Raw genomic sequence first — 17,050 nt, forward strand, 5'->3', positions numbered from 1 at the left:
AAAGAATATCCTTTTGGGTGTCTGGTGGCTCAATTGGTTGAGCAACTGCCTTCAGCTCAGGTCATGATCCCGGAGTCCCGGGATTGAGTCCCACATCAGGCTCCAGTCCCACATCTGGCTACCAGCTCCATGGGGAGTCTGCTCCTCGCTCTGACCTTCTCCCCTCTCAAACTCTCTCTTTCTCTCTCTCTCTCTCTCAAATAAATAAAGTCTTTAAAAAAAAAAAAAAAACTCTAAACAACAAAAAAAAAATTTTTTTTAAGGATATCCTTTTACTAAGATAAACCAAAGTTGGAAAGTACCAGAGTTCCTCACCACTTGGGGTCCATTTAATGAAATCTATAGGCCCTTTTTACCCAGAAAAATACACATCAATAAAAATTTCCAGAGTCTGGGGGCGCCTGGGTGGCTCAGTGGGTTAAAGCCTCTGCCTTCAGCTCAGGTCATGATCCCGGGGTCCTGGGATCGAGCCCCACATCGGGCTCCCTGCTCAGCAGGGAGCCTGCTTCCTCCTCTCTCTCTGCCTGCCTCTCCGCCTATTCATCTGTCGAATAAATAAATAAAATCTTTTTAAAAAATTTCCAGAGTTTGATATATCAGGGACCATATTAAAAACTCCCAATTCAGTCCTCTCCTTTCACAGATGAGGAAATTAAGCCTATGGCAGATCAAGTTAACCAACCCAAAGGTCAAAAGTTTGGCACGATACAGTTTCTAACTCTTCTTTCCCTCTGGGAATCAATCATCTGTGCCAGACAGAACAGCTTTGGCTGACATCAAATAGGGCAGTAACCTTAAAAACAATAAAGTCTGATCCATTTCTACAAACTAGGGTTGACTTACAAAATGGATCCAGGAGAGATGAGACTAAAATCCAAATTTCCTAATTCCTCATTCTGTCTTGGAAAACTCTATCACAAGGGCCTCCTTTAATATACTCCTTTAATATACTCACATTCTTTCCCCCATCTTAGTATTTCAGGTTTTATAATATTTTGCCCATAATGGACCATGACTTTACACGTTGTGTGCTATACTCCCCTCTCTGTCTTAATTGAAGAGTTCTCATTTATCCTATAGTTTTGAAGGATCCTAGTTGCAACATTCAAGGTCACCTGTCTAGTCTCTTACATAGTGCTGATTGTCCTTTACAATCCGTTGAGCATTTACTGGGGACCAGACACTACACTGGATGCCTAGTTATGAACTCTCTAACAGCTGTGCCATCCATTGTTAGTAGATTCTTCCTTATTTTCAGCTGATACCTGCCCGACAGACTCCAGTAATAGACCTGTCCTCCGAAAAAACCCAGATCTAAATCCCAGCTCTTTGTCCTATGGCAGCCAGCAAAGAAGAGTGTTAGGATGCCCTCAATAAGTCTATTCCCTTCCAGATCTGTCAATTCTTCCTCACATTACATGATAGGCAAACACTAGGGAATAAATGGCCTGTTTGATTTTTCAAACCGTATGTCTAAGGTTACATCACAAATGTATCTTAAAAACGAAAATTCTAATTGAGAACTCCTACATTCTGAATTAATTTTTAAATTAAAGAGGCTAATTAAAAAGATAATCTATAATTACCTTTGGGGGTCTAGTCTAGCAGCAACCAATCTTGCAGTACTCCAATTTCTTTCACTTTCTTTGTGATATGTGATAATAATATCAACGTGGTTGAAGAGATAGAAAGTATTACTTTTGTTGAATTCAGGCTGCAAAAAGACATGGAAATTTTAAAGAAGCTTGAACTTTTCCCAGAATCTAAAAAATATATAATCTGACCATTGATTAAAAATGAGATCCATTATAATATTCTGGCCAGGGGGCACCTGGGTGGCTCAGTGGGTTAAAGCCTCTGCCTTCAGCTCAGGTCATGACCCCAGGGTCCTGGGATAGAGTCCCACATCGGGCTCTCTGCTCGGCAGGGAGCCTGTTTCCCTTCCTCTCTCTCTGCCTGTCTCTCTGCCTACTTGTAATCTTTGTCTGTCAAATAAATTAATAAAATCTTTAAAAAAATATTACTGGCTAGATTCCCTATGCTTTTTATCTTCATAACTTACTTATTTTATAACTGGCAGTTTGTACTTCTTAATCCCCTTCACCTATTTTGCCCATCCCCCATCCCCTCCCCTCTGGCAACCTCAGAACCTTCAGAAGGAAACAACGCTGCCTACACCTTGATCTTGGACTTCTAGACTCCAGAACTAGGAGACAATAAATTTTTGCTGGTTTTTTTTAAAGATTTATTTATTTATTTGAGAGAGAGAGAGCACGATCATGGCACGGAGGCAAAGGGAGAGAGAGAATCTCAAGCAGACTCCTACTGAGCAGGGAGCCTGACGCGCAGGGCTCCATCCCAGGACCCTGAGATCATGACCTGAGCCAAAGTCAGATGCTTCACCAACTAAGCCACTCAAGCACCCCAAACTTTTATTGTTTTAAGCTACCCATTTTGTTTTTTTTTTTAAGATTTTATTTATTTATTTGACAGACAGAAATCACAAGTAGGCAGAGAGGCAGGCCGAGAGGAAGGGAAGCAGGCTCCTTGCTGAGCAGAGAGCCCAATGCGGGGCTCGATCCCAGGACCCTGAGATCATGACCCGAGCTGAAGGCAGAGGCTTTATCCCACTGAGCCACCCAGGTGCCCCTAAGCTACCCATTTTACAGTGTATTTTTAGTGAAGCCCTAGCAAACAAAGGGCTTTGTAATATGAGCTTTGAAATCAGACAACACCTACAAGCTATATGAACACAGACAAGTCATTTAACCTCTTTGAGCCTCAGTTTCCTCTTTTTAAAAATGGGAACAGGGGCGCCTGGGTGGCTCAGTGGGTTAAGCCGCTGCCTTCGGCTCAGGTCATGATCTCAGGGTCCTGGGATTGAGTCCCGCATCGGGCTCTCTGCTCAGCAGGGAGCCTGCTTCCCTCTCTCTCTCTCTCTCTCTGCCTGCCTTTCTGTCTACTTGTGATCTCTCTCTGTCAAATAAATAAATAAAATCTTTAAAAAAAAAAAATGGGAACAATCGGGGAGTCTGGCTGGCCCAGTTGGTACAGCATGTGATTCCTGATCTCAGGGTCATGAGTTTGAGCTCCACCTTGGATGTCGAGATTACTTATAAAAATATCTTTAACTGGGATGCCTGGGTGGCTCGGTTGGTTAAGCATCTGCCTTCAGCTCCGGTTGTGATCCCAGGGTCCTGGGATCAAGTCCCACGCTGGGCTCCTTCCTCAGCAGGGAGCCTGCCTCTCTGTCTGCCTCTCTCTCTCTCTCTCTCTCTCACTCTGACAAATAAAAATTAAAATATTTTAAAAATAGATTTAACTAGGGACACCTGGGTGGCTCAGTGGGTTAAAGCCTCTGCCTTTGGCTCAGGTCATGATCTCAGGGTCCTGGGATTGAGCCCCGCATCGGGCTCTCTGCTTGGTGGGGAAACTGCTTCCTCCTCTCTCTCTGCCTGCCTCTCTGCCTACTTGTGATCTCTGTTTGTCAAATAAATAAATAAAAATCTTAAAAAAATAGATTTAACTAAAAAAAATGGGCACTATAATAGGATTGCTCATTGAATGGTTGAGGATTCAATAGAATAATGTATGTATTCAGTACAGTGCTTGGCATAGGAAGCCTTCAACAAATATTAGCTCTTACATTACCCAAGCCCTTCAATCTTCAGAAAATGAATCCAAAAAAAAAAAAGAAAGAAAATGAATCCAAATGAACCATGTCAATTACCACATTCAGTAATCTACAACATGCAGGACACCTAGATTGAGAATTATGGCTCTGGAAATCCCAGAATTGAGGGTGATGGCCTGAAGGAATTTTAGCGATCCTTTAGTACAATGATAATAGAGAAGAGGGTAAGAGTGATCCTGTGGTGGAGTATCACAGCCAGCTTAGGGTGGAGAGTGAGTACTGCTCCCTGCAGGGCTGTCCGTAATTGCAAAGGACTAAAAACCACCAAGAAACCACTGTCTATCCACTCAGTTAAATGAAACATGGTGTGATCCTATAGAGAAATAAACTGCAGCTAGCAGATTTGCACATCCTAGTATGGAGAATACAACGTATTGGTAGCGGATGTCCTCAATAAATACAAACGGAAGCAGTTAAGGACGTGGTCTCCACAGTCCAACTGCCTAGGTTGAAAGCTCAGGTATGAGATGTACTAGCCTGTGTGATCACAAGACTAGGAACGTTGCTTCATTCATTCATTCATTCATTCAGCAAATATTTTTGAACATCTGTTATACGCCAGGCACATCTTAACTATGCCCTAAGGGCTAATATCCTACAAGGGTTCAAATAATACAAGAGGTAGTTTCCTAGGTTGCAGAGAGAACGGAATTTGGACCAAAAAACACTGGGACGCAATTCAGATTTTGCCACATACACTCTTTTGTACGTCAGTCTTTCTTGGCCTTAGTTTTCTTTTTCTTTTTCTTTTTTTATAAATTTATTTATTTCACAGACAGAGATAGGCAGAGAGGCAGGCAGAGAGAGAGGGAAACAGGCTCCCTGCTGAGCAGAGAGCCCGATGCAGGGCTCGATCCCAGGATCCTGGGATCCTGACCCGAGCTGAAGGCAGAGGCTTTAACCCACTGAGCTACCCAGGAGCCCCTGGCCGTAGTTTTCTTAAAATGGGGACACCATCACTTACTTCATAAAATCATTAAGTGGATTAAGTGAGAAATTATAGGGAAAGAACTAGCCCAGCACCTGGCACAGAACAAGGAGATCATTAAATGTTAGTTTCCTTCCTACTGATGTTAAAATTGTGTTTTGAATCTTCAACTAGATTTCCAATTCCAATCCACTTTGGGCTAAATCTCCTGCTGAAAACTACAAATGATAAATATAACATAACAAATATCTTCATAAAAGCAACATGAACATAGAATGTACAACGGCAAAAGTCAACCCTAATGTAAAGTACGGACATTGGGTGTAATTTTTCATCAATTGTGTAAAATGTACCACTCTGGGGTGGGCGGCTGGCTCAATTGGTAGAACACGCGACCTTCAATCTCCAGGTTGTAAGTTCAAGCCCCACGTTGTTGTAGAGATGACATAAAAATAAAATCTTTTTAGGGGTGCCTGGGTGAGTCAGCCGGTTAAGTGTCAGACTCAGTTTCAGCTCAGATCATGAGCCCAGGGTCATGAGATCAGGACCCAGACTGAGCTCTGGCTCAGCGCAGAGTCTGCTTGTCCTTCTTCCTCTGCTCCTCCCTGAGCTCTTGATTTCTCCCTCTCAAATAAATAAGTAAAATCTTAATTTTTTTTAATTTTTAAAAACAAAATGAAATATACTACTCAGGTGGGGGAGGTTAATAGTGGGGGAGGTTATGTATATATCGGGGTAGGGAGTATATGAGAACTCTCTGTACATTTCCTCTTAATTTTGCTGTGAACCTAATCCTGCTCTAAAAAATAAAGTCTTTTAGGGGTGCCTGAGTGGCTCAGTGGGTTAGAGCCTCTGCCTTCGGCTCAGGTCATGATCCCAGGGTCCTGGGATCGAGCCCCGTATCGGGCTCTCTGCTTAGCGGGGAACCTGCTTCCTCCTCTCCCTCCTGCCTGCCTCTCTGACTACTTGTGATCTCTGTCTATCAAATTAAAAAAAAAAAAGATTCTCTCTCCCTTTCTCTCTGCCCCCTGCCTGTTCTTTCTTTCTAAAAAAAAAAAAAAGAAAAAAAAAGAAAAAAGAAAAAAAAAATGAAGTCTTTTAAATTTGAAACAAAAACAAAACATGAGCTGTGGAGAAAGTGAGGAATTGCCATGCCAAATTCTAAGGGAAAGCTGGAAGCCAGAGAGTTAAGCTGGGTGAGGGAGCACTGACGTGGCTATTGCCCTGAGGACACCTGCTGATCTGGGTAAACTTGAACTTAAGTTTGGGTAGCCATGGGATAGGGAGGAGAGCACTCAGGGAGGGCCCTCCCAGCTGAGAAGGCTAAAATGAGACCCTCTGCCCATTAATCTGAGACCACTGACCCCTTGCAAAACCAATACCCTCAAAGGTAAAGATGAGCCAGAAGTAAGCCTTCTCCACACCCCCCAATGGACTATAAGGAAGATGGCCTTGATGCTAAACACAAAAAGGGAGTGGGGGAACTGTCCTTGAGCAGTTGTGGCCACAGGCCAGTCCTAACGTAGTTTTGCAGTGTGGATTCCCATTACCTAAGTGGCCCCAGGAAATTCAAGTTGTGAATTTGTTTTAAGGCAGTCCCAGGCTGGTATTTTCCAAAGATGCTTTGCAGAAGTAAATGAAAATCTTCTCTGGAGGAAACCAGTTTGACCCTAGGACTCAAAGAAACTCCGCAAACAACTTTCTTTTAGAGATTGAGAGAGTGAGTGAGCGGCATTGGGGGGCAGAGGGAGAGGGAGAATCTCAAGCAGGCTCCATGCCCAGTGCAGAGCCAGACACAGGGCTTGAACTCACGACCTGAGACCATGACCTGAGCTGAAATCAAGAATCAGACTGACTGAGCCACCCAGGTGCCCCATCAGAAGCAGATTTAAAATTAACTACATTTACTATACTTCAAAGAAGTAAAATACAAGCATGACAGCATGTGCATGAAATAGAAAAGTACAAAATAATGATGTAGCAAATTTGCAAAAGAACAAAACAAAACTTGCAGAAATGAGAAAGCTAATTGTTGAAATTAAAAATTCAGTGCCTATGAGGGTTTTTTTTTTAGGATTTTTGAGGTTTGTTTATGTATGAATTAACTTATAAATTATCAGATGCCAAGGCAAAGAGCTTGAAAATGTGAGAACAAAAATCTCAATATGTTTGATATCAATGTTATTGTAATAACACATTTCTTTTTTTCCAAGTTCTTATTTAAATTCTAGTAAGTTAACACACAGTGCAATATTGATTTCAGGAGTAGAATCTAGTGATTCATCATTTACATACAACACCTGGTGCTCATCACATGTGCCCTCGATTCCAATGTTCATAAGAGAAGAAACAAATGAGAAGAAAATTTAGACTAGAAGATAGGCCAGAACACAGCACAGAAAAAAATGGAAAATACACAAGAGAGATTAAGAGGCATGGAGGAGAAAATAAAAACATTTCACACAGCTTTAATTGGAGTCTGAAAAGGAAAGAAGAAAGTATCTGACAATGCTGAGAATTCCAGAACTGATAAGACACACCAATCCAGGAAACTCAAAAAAATTACAAAGAAGATTAAAAACAAAGCAAAACAAAAATCTATAACTAGATGCCTAATTATGAAACTGCATGAGACCCTTTAAAGAAAGAGGTGACTAATAATTCCATTTCACGGAATCTAAAATGCCACCAACTATAAAACATTATTTTAGGGGTGCCTGGGTGGCACAGTTAGTTAAGCATCTGACTCTTGGTTTCGGCTCGAGTCGTGGTCTCAGGGTTGTAGGATCGAGCCCTGTGTTGGGCTCCATGATCAGAGTAGAGTCTGCTTGGAGATCTCTCTCCCTCTGTCCCTCCCTTCCCCCACCTCCACTTTCTTTCTTAAATAAATAAATCTTTTAGAAAGACATTATTTTATGTGCTGCTAAGAAAAAACATTGCTAATTAAACTTTGCCAAGCCATCAACTAAAAGAGACACATTCTGATTTCATAAATGTTAAAATATGGGAAAAGATGAGTTTTAGAATCAATAAAATATAGAATATAAAAATAATGAACAAAAGCATAAACTAGTATAACAGAAGTGAGACCAAACATCACATCAGTATATGTAAATAGGCTTAACTCACCTAGTAAGAGGAAAAGGACTTTCGGAAGATACCACAAAGCAAAACTCAACAACATGTTTACAAGAGACACATCTAAAACAAAGAGGTTCTGGGGCGCCTGGGTGGCTCAGTGGGTTAAGCCACTGCCTACGGCTCAGGTCATGATCTCAGGGTCCTGGGATCGAGTCCTGCATCAGGCTCTCTGCTCAGCAGGGAGCCTGCTTCCCTCTCTCTCTCTCTGCCTACCTCTCCATCTACTTGTGATCTCTCTCTGTCAAATAAATAAACAAAATCTTTAAAAAAATAAATAAAACAAAGAGGTTCTGGAAAGCTAAAAAGGGATGGGCAAAGTTACACCAAGGGAATGTAGGCAAGAAGAAAGCAAGGGACTTGGACTCCCTTCTTCTGACATGATGGAATAATGCAAGACCAGATTTATCCCTTCACTTTAAACAACTAAAAAAATTGGGTAAAATATATAAAGACAACATTTTTTAGACCTCAGACAACAAAGAGCATTAAGAAACTGATCACTGGGGCACCTGGGTGGCTCAGTTGGTTGAGCAACTGACTCTTGGTTTCAGCTCAGGTCATGATCTTGGGGGTCCTGGGATCAAGCCCCGCATTGGGCTCCTCAGTCAGTGGGGAGTCTACTTGGGATTCTCTCTCTCCCTTTTCCCTTCCCCCCCAAATGAATAAATAAATCTTTAAAAAATAGAGAGAGAGACTAATCATTAAGAGAAAGGCAACAAATAAGGTGAGCCCACCTATTGCTTCAAGCTTACTTTCCAGGGAGAATTTTCAGGATCTGGTGTAAGGAAAGGGTATCCAATCAGAGCCCTGCAGTCTCCCAGAATTGAGGAGACAAGGTTCACAGTCCAGGGTTGCCCAGGGGCTACATGGTATGGGGCAGAATACCAGAGAGAAGAGAGCTGCATAGAGATTTCATCGGTAAATGCATATAAAGTGTGCCAGTCATTGACTTCTTGCCTCACATCTCCAAATTCATTCCTTTTGGCCTCTGTGAAAATTACCCAGGCCCTTTAATTTGTTTTCTTTTGCAGGTGACTGGGTGGCTCAGTTGGCTCAGGTCGTGATCCCAGGGTCCTCAGATCAAGGACCACGTCGGGCTCCCTGCTCAGCAGAGAGCTTGCTTCTCCCTCTCCCTCTGCCTGCTGCTCCCCCTGTTTGTGCATGCATCTGCTCCCTCTCTCAAATAAATAAAATCTTTTTTAAAAAATTGTTTTCCAGGGCACTTGGGTGGCTCAGTGGGTTAAAGCCTCTGCCTTAGGCTCTGGTCATGATCCCAGGGTCCTAGAATCAATTCCCACATCAGGCTCTCTGCTTAGCAGAGATCCTGTTTCCCCCTCTCTCTCTGCCTGCCTCTTTGCCTACTTGTGGTCTCTGTCTGTCAAATAAATAAATAAAATCTTAAAAAATTTTTAAAAAAATAAAAAATTGTTTTCCTTTGCAAGAAGGCGTTGAATGAAGTGTTGCCAGTAGAGGGCGCTGGACAGACATTACCAGGGAGAAGAGTTTGGTTTTCTGGTTGAGGGGAGCTCTGGCTCCAGGCTCCTGCTCCAGTTTCTCCAGTGAACACAACCTCTAAAGAATTAATGGATCCATGTGTCTCAACAAAAAGAGAGACAAAAAGACATCAGGGTTGGGGTGGGAGGGAGGGATGAATAGGCAGAAGGAAGAACACGGATTTGTAGGGCTGTAAGACTACTCAGTAGGATACCCTTACAGTAGGTATGTGTCATTATACATTTGTCCAAACCCATAAAATGTACAACACCAAGAGTGAACCCTACTGAAAACTGTGCTCTCTGGGCGATAATGCTGTGTCAATGTAGGTTTATCAGTTGTAACAAATGCACCACACTCTGGTGAGTGATACTGATCATGAGGGAGGCTATGCACGTCGGGGAGGGCAAGGGGTCCATGGGAAAATCTCTGTACCTGCCTCTCAATTTTTCTCTGAACCTAAAACATCTAAATAATAAATCTATTTTGGGGGGGGGGGGTTGGGGGGGAGCCTGGGTGGCACAGTTGGTTAACTGTCTGACTCTTGGTTTCAGGGTCATGGTCTCAGGGTCATGGGATCTAGCCCCAAGTCAGGCTCCACACACAGCACAGAATCAGCTTGTCCCTCTCCCTCTATCCCCCCCAAACTTCCCCCCTTTTCTCTTTCTCAAGTAAATAAAATCTTAAAAATAATAATAATAAATTCATTTGTTAAAAAGGAGACGTCATTTGCCTCTTGAGAGAGCACATCACTATCTTATCTCATCAAGAGATCAAACTTGAATCTGATCAAGCCAGTGGATCCATCTGCCAATTTGTAAGAACTAAAAGACAGAGAACATGCAGCCTTGTTTGGATGAATGATACAGGGATAGACAAAAGGATAGACATGGGATAAATCAAATATTTTAAAATGCTAATTTGGGGCATGTTGCTGGCTCAGTTGGAAGAGCATGCAACTCTTGATCTTGGAGTCATGAGTTCGAGCCCCTGTTGGGTGTACAGATTACTTAAATAGAACTGTAAAAAAAATTAAAACGCTCATGATAGAATATAGGTACTGGGGTACCTGCATGGCTCAGTGGGTTAAGCTTCTGCCTTCAGCTCAGGTCATGATCTCAGGGTCCTAGAATCAAGCCCTACATTGGGCTCTCTGCTCAGTGGGGAGCCTGCTTCCTCCTGTCTCTCTCTCTCTCTCTCTGCCGCTTGTGATCTCTATCTCCATCAAATAAATAAATAAAATCTTATAAAAAAAAGAATCTAGGTACTGCATATATGAGTGTCCACTACATATTGAATTAAGCTTTTCTATGTGTTTGAAATTGCTCATAATAAAAGATTTTAAAAAGATATATGAGGGGCGCCTGGGTGGCTCAGTGGGTTAAGCATCTGTCTTCAGCTCAGGTCAAGATCTCAGGGTCCTTGGATCGAGCCCCACATCAGGCTCCCTGCTTAGTGGGGAGCCTGCTTCTCCCTTTCTCTCTGCCTGCTGCTCCCCATGCTTGTGGTCTCTCTGTGTCAAATAAACAAACAAATAAATAAAATCTTTAATTTTTTTTTTAATCTAAAAATCTTCAAAAAAACATTTAGGGGTGCCTGACTGGCTCAGTCAGAAGAACATGTGACGCTTGATCTTGGGGTCCTGAGTTCCAGCCCCAGGATAGGTGTAGAAATGACTAAGGCTAAATAAACTAAAAAAGTTTAATAGATAAATAATAAGTCCCTCAAATTTGACCAAAATCACCAAGATGGTGCATAAATGATTGAAATTTCAGAAGTACTGCACTTTTCTCTGGAAAGAAACAGTTAAGTGCACCATCAGTTAGACAACTAAGGCAGAAACTGGGCAGCCACCCTACACTCTTCCTTCTCCTGTCCCTTTTGTCCCCGTCACTGACCCACATCAAGTCACCATACAGAAAACAGATCAAAAGCAGTGCTGTCCTGGTGGAGCCCTTTCACGTCCGTTCGGCCCCTTAGTCATGCTCCATGGCAGCCCAAGACACTCCTGCTAGTCTGTGGCCTGGTAGGAGACTGCCTGAGAACTGCAAGGCAGAACAGTGTGATTGGGACACCCAAGCTAGAAAGATCAGAGCTGGAGGCCACTTCTGCTATGTAACTAGCCGTACGCCTCTAGTCATGCCACAGCCTCTCGGAGACTGAGTCTCACGTTCTGTAAAATGGCAGCAGTGGATCCCAGCAACAAGGCCATTCTCAGGATGAAATCAATCACTGTCTAAAGCAATATAATATCGCTCCTGGCCCGTAAGAGGCTTTCAATACGATTCTCCTTACCATTGCACACAGGACCCCCCTCCATGACCTGGCTTCTGCCTACCCCCCATTTTAGCTTCATCTCTAGCTGTAATTTCCAAACCCCAAAACTTATGCTGATAGACATGCTCGACTCCTCACAGTCCCCCAATCACATCATCCTGATTCAGACTTTCAAGCTCTTTTTTTTTTATTTATTTATTTGACACAGAGAGAGAGATCACAAGTAGGCAGAGAGGCAAGCAGAGAGGGGGAAGCAGGCTTCTCAAAGAGCACAGAGCCCTATGCGGGGCTCGATCCCAGGACCCTGGGATCACAACCTGAGCCGAAGGCAGAGGCTTAACCCACTGAGCCACCCAGGTGCCCCAACTTCCAAGCTCTAGATCACATTGATCTCCCTCCTAGAAATGCTCACCCACCCATTTATTTTGCAAATACTTTTTCATTCCCTCCATTATATCCTCCTTGTCCCTTTTCTACAGGGCCACCTCCTTACTCAGGACTGGGAACTTCGAGAGGACAGAGACCATACCTACTTGAGTTTGTATTCCCAACACCTAACCCAAAACCTAGAAGATGGTAGGTGTCCCATTAATGTTTGCTAAGTGACTATAACAGAAAGCAAATGATAAGCAACTTATATCCTATAGTAAGTTCTCAACACTTACGCGGCTAGCGCAAGCATCTTTTGCTGCGCCATCATTGGTAATAAAACATCCTATCGGAAATCCTGTTGTGCAGTACTTTCCATCCTCAGTAACGTGACACCATATTACTGGCATATTATCAATAATCCTAAATATAAATATTTTAAAAATAAAAGATTTAACAAGCATGCATGCCACACCAAGCAATACCAACATCATCTTGCATATATTTAGTTCAAATTTGTATTCAAAGTCACAAAAAATTGTCTATAATTTCAAGTATCAATTAAAACTACTTTTTTTTTAAAAAAACTACTGAAAGGACTTAAAATTTTTAATCAAAGTCACAAAAATAGTGTACAATTTCAAGTACTAAAACTACTTTTTTTTATAAAAAACTACTTCTGAAAGGACTTAAAAAATTAAGTCATGTTATCTTAGTGTTATCGCAAACCTACCAGTGATGTTGATAATTTAGTTGTATCCCTTTCTTCAAAAAAGCCAGCTTTTTCTTGGGGTCGTCATTTCCTTTATCGTAGGATTTTACACAGACTTTTTTACACGTTTCTGTCTTGTTAAAAGAAAACTGTTAAGAAAGATTTAAAATAATAAAAGATTTGACTACATTTTAGAAAACAAGTGTCCCAAAATAAGCACTTTACCTTACAGATAAAACTTGTTCTCAGAGATTTCAGTATGCCATCAGCCTCAACACTCTCTCCTTTGAGTTTCAATTCATACCTGAAATGATTACACTACACACACACGCACACACGCGCACACACATACACAATATGCTTTCACCACTAAGCAGAAGAATTTGCCTTCTTCAATAACACATAAGGTGGGATATAATATCCACTGTAACTTCCTAAGACCACCCTGATATGGAACCCTTCACTTAAAAGTGGTAACAAAATTGATTTTAGTGATGGTCACACAATGCTCTGAATATACTAAAAAAAATTAAGTCAAAGAGGCACCTGGGTGGCTCAGTCAGTTAAGCGTCTGCCTTTGGCTCAGTCCATGATCCCAGGGTCCTGGGATCGAGTCCCGCATCAAGCTCCTTGCTCAGCGGGGAGTCTGCTTCTCCCTCTCCCACTCCCCACCCCCGGCTTATACCCTCTCTCAAATAAATAAAATCTTTAACAAACAGAAAATAAAAAATAAACGTTAAATCAGATACTTCAAGGGGTGCCTGGCTGACTCAGTCAATACAGCATGCAACTCTTGATCTCTAGGCTGTGAATTCAAGCCCCACCTTGGGTGTAGAGCTTACTTTAAATAAATGGCCACTTCGTGCTCGCTTCAGCAGCACATATACTAAAAAAAAAAAAAAAAAAAAAAAAAAAAAAAAACATGGCCACTTCAAGTGGGTGAATTTTTTGGTATGTGAATATTTCTCAATAGAGCTGTTAATAAAAAAGTGATAATAAAATATTTCATACTTTTAATATGAAACCTCTTTTTTACAAAGTCTAGCTATCAAGGATTATCAGGACGAAGTACCGGTGTTACTAATCAGGAAATAATGAGCAAGAATAAACTATGAAAAAGAGTTATAGTAAGGACCTCATACCCTGAAATCATACAAATATTAACCAAAAAGTTCCCTATTGGCAGCTGAGAAGAACACTGTCATCTTTCTTTCTTCCTATCTTTCTTTCTTTCTCTCTTTCTAGTACTGTCATGTTCTTCATTTCAAGGGACAGCACCCCTTGAAAAAGTTCCCTTTTTTGTTAGGACAATGGTACCTCACGGAGGTATTTTGTGCAACTTTAATTATCAAAAAGCTAATGCCTGGGGCCCCTGGGTGGCTCAGTGGGTTAAAGCCTCTGCCTTCAGCTCAGGTCATGATCCCAGGGTCCTGGAATCGAGCCCCACATCGGGCTCTCTGCTCAGCAGGGAGCCTGCTTCCTTCTCTCTCTCTCTGCCTGCCTCCCTGCTTACTTGTGATCTCTGTCTGCCAAATAAATAAATAAAATCTTAAAAAAAATTTTTTTTAAAAAGCTAATGCCTGACACACAGACCAAAGAAACAGATCAACAGAGAACCCAGAAATAGAACTCTACAACTATGCCTGTGTGATTTTTTTGACAAACATGCAAAAGCAAATCAGAGAAGGAACGACAGTCTTTTGAACAGATAGTGTTGAAGCAACTTGACTTCTACATGCCAAAAAAAAACCTAAAAAGCAAAACCAAAAAAATTCTGTAATTTCAATCCAAACCTCATACCTGATACAAAATAATTCAAAAATGATCACAGACTTAAATATATAAATTATAAAAGTTTCAGAAGGAAACATAAAAGAAAATCTTCAAGACCTAAAGGCTTATGTCATGTGTCCTTAGACTAGACACCAAAAACACAATCCATAAAAAGGAAATTTGATTACTGGACCTCATAAAAATTAATGTTTGCTCTGTGGAATACTCTGTTAAGAAGATGAAAACACAGGGCACCTGGGTGGCTCAGAGGTTAAGTAAGTATCTACCTTTGGCAGTCCCAGGATCCTGGGATCAAGACCCGGAAAAACTGCTTCTCCCTCTTCCACTCCCCCTGCCTGTGTTCCCTCTCTTGCTGTGTCTCTGTCAAATAAATAAATAAAATCTACAAAAAAAAAAAAGATGAAGACACAGGGGTGCCTGGCTGGCCCAGTTTGTAGAGCACACTATTCTTGATCTCAGAGTCATGAGTTTGAGCCTTAAGTTGAGTATAGAGATTATTTAAAAATAAAATCTTGGGGCGCCTGGGTGGCTCAGTGGGTTAATCCGCTGCCTTCGGCTCAGGTCATGATCTCAGGGTCCTGGGATCGAGTCCCACATCGGGCTCTCTGCTCAGCAGGGAGCCTGCTTCCCTCTCTCTCTCTCTGCCTGCCTCTCTGTCTACTTGTGATCTCTCTCTGTCAAATAAATAAATAAAAATCTTTAAAAAAATAAATAAAATGAAATAAAATCTTAAAAAAAGATGATGGAAACAAAAGCTACAGACTGGGAAAAAACTATTTGTAAACTACTGCCCTAACAAAGGAATCACACCTAGAATATATAAGGAATTCTGAAAACTCAATAGTAAAGGTACAAACAATCCAAATATAAAATGGGTCAAAGAGGAGACAGGGGGCCTGGGTGGCTCAGTCGGTTAAGCATCTGCCTTCAGCTCAGGTCATGATTCCGGGGTCCTGGGATCAAGCCCCCCACATCAGGCTCCCTGCTCAGAGGGGAGTCTGCTTGTCTCTCTCCCTCTTCCTCTCCCCCTGCTTGTGTTCCCTCTGTCTCTCTCTCTCTCCCAAATGAATAAATAAAATCTTTTAAAAAATAAATTAAGGGGCGCCTGGGTGGCTCAGTGGGTTAAAGCCTCTGCCTTCGGCTCGGGTCATGATCTCAGGGTCCTGGGATCGAGCCCCGCGTCAGGCTCTCTGCTCAGCGGGGAGCCTGCTTCCTCCTCTCTCTCTGCCTGCCTCTCTGCCTACTTGTGATCTCTGTCTGTCAAATAAATAAATAAAATCTTTTAAAAATAAAAAAAAATAAATTAAATGAGTGAATAAAAATCCTTTAAAAAAAGTTTAAAAGAAGCTAATGTCCAATGGTTTCACAAGAGTATACATAAATTAATATTGAGCAAACTACATACTTCTTTAAAAAGGTTTTATTTAAGTAATCTCCATACCCCATGCAGGGCTCAAACTCACAGCCCTGAGACCAAGAGTTGCATGCATCTCTGACTGAGCTAGCCAGTTGCCCCCAAACAATACACTTTCAATATGTGCAGTGTATTGTACTTCAAGTAGACTTCAATGAATTTGGAAAAAAAGAAGAAAAAAGTTAATGCCTTCATAATCATAACTGCTTATGAAAACATCCCTACTCTATCCCCGTATCTATTAAGGTACTGAAGGCAAAATCAATACACAATGACAGTCCAATGACATCTGCGTATACCACCTTACCCAAAATATGTAGGGACAATAAAGGAAACTGTTTTTCTTTACAAAGCAAAAAAAAAAAAAAAATTTGAAAGGCAAAATGTTCTTGTGGAACCACTCCCTACTGCAGATAGTTCAAAGAGCGCATATTCAGGCATTCTTCCGACAATACCACAACCTATCTCCTTTCCTTTTTCTCTGCCTCCTTCTAAAACAGACTCTTTGTGGGGCGCCAGGGTGGCTCAGTCGGTTAGGCTCGGGTCATGATCCCAGGGTCCTGGGATCAAGTCCTGCATCAGGCTCCCTGCTTGGCAGGAAACCTGCTTCCCCCTCCCCCACTCCCCTGCTTGTGTTCCCTCTCTTGTGTCTCTCTCTGTCAACTAAATAAAATCTTTAAAAATAAAATAAGCTTTGCGCAGTGGCAGTATCGTAGCCAATGAGGTTTATCCGAGGCGCGATTATTGCTAATTGAAAAATAAAATAAAAATATAACAGACTCTGCTACAATTTTAAGTAGCCAGTTCTGAAAAAATTCCATTTACAACAATATTATATAAGATCCACTGAATAACCTTATAGGGAGATGATGTTATTCGTTCTCCGAATAGTACTTGTCCGAGATTTTCAGAAGGGTTTTTCTTCCCAGAGGCTTGACAGAAGTCAAAGCTAGAGGGAAAGTTCAAGGAAGGTTAAAAAAAATCAGCAAAGAAATTAATCTTTGTAATATGTCAAGCCTCTCCACTGTTAATGGTAGATACTTCTAAAAACATGACCCAGAAGGTGTCTAATTATGATTTATAGACCTCAGTATTTTAAACTGTTTAACCTCTTATAACTATGAATTCATTATTTAAAATGCTTATGGTACTGCTCTTGACTTTTATAATGTAGGTAATCACAATCTTAATAAAACTCACAGTATCTTCAGGGTTAAACTTCAAATT

General features: G+C 41.5%; 1 protein-coding gene and 1 pseudogene across 5 annotated transcripts in view; one reads left to right on the plus strand and one right to left on the minus strand.

Moving 5' to 3' along the window:
* LOC125091782 (transmembrane 9 superfamily member 2-like) overlaps positions 1-17,050 on the minus strand; it is an 85,714-nt gene that overhangs the window by 57,739 nt on the left and 10,925 nt on the right. For 4 of the 5 annotated variants that reach the window (XM_047715763.1, XM_047715761.1, XM_047715760.1 and 1 more), the window contains exons 3-6: positions 16,679-16,772; positions 12,637-12,764; positions 12,200-12,326; positions 1,587-1,714 (exon numbers count right to left, since the gene is read on the minus strand). In XM_047715763.1, coding sequence (XP_047571719.1) covers positions 1,587-1,714; positions 12,200-12,326; positions 12,637-12,764; positions 16,679-16,772 — 477 coding nt within the window. The remainder of the gene's footprint in view (positions 1-1,586; positions 1,715-12,199; positions 12,327-12,636; positions 12,765-16,678; positions 16,773-17,050) is intronic. The other variant, XM_047715762.1, reaches the window with a different exon arrangement.
* On the plus strand, positions 16,514-16,646 carry LOC125092577 (uncharacterized; annotated as a pseudogene).

Source organism: Lutra lutra, chromosome X (genome assembly GCF_902655055.1).
Source record: "Lutra lutra chromosome X, mLutLut1.2, whole genome shotgun sequence".
Classification (NCBI taxonomy): Eukaryota; Metazoa; Chordata; class Mammalia; order Carnivora; family Mustelidae; genus Lutra; species Lutra lutra.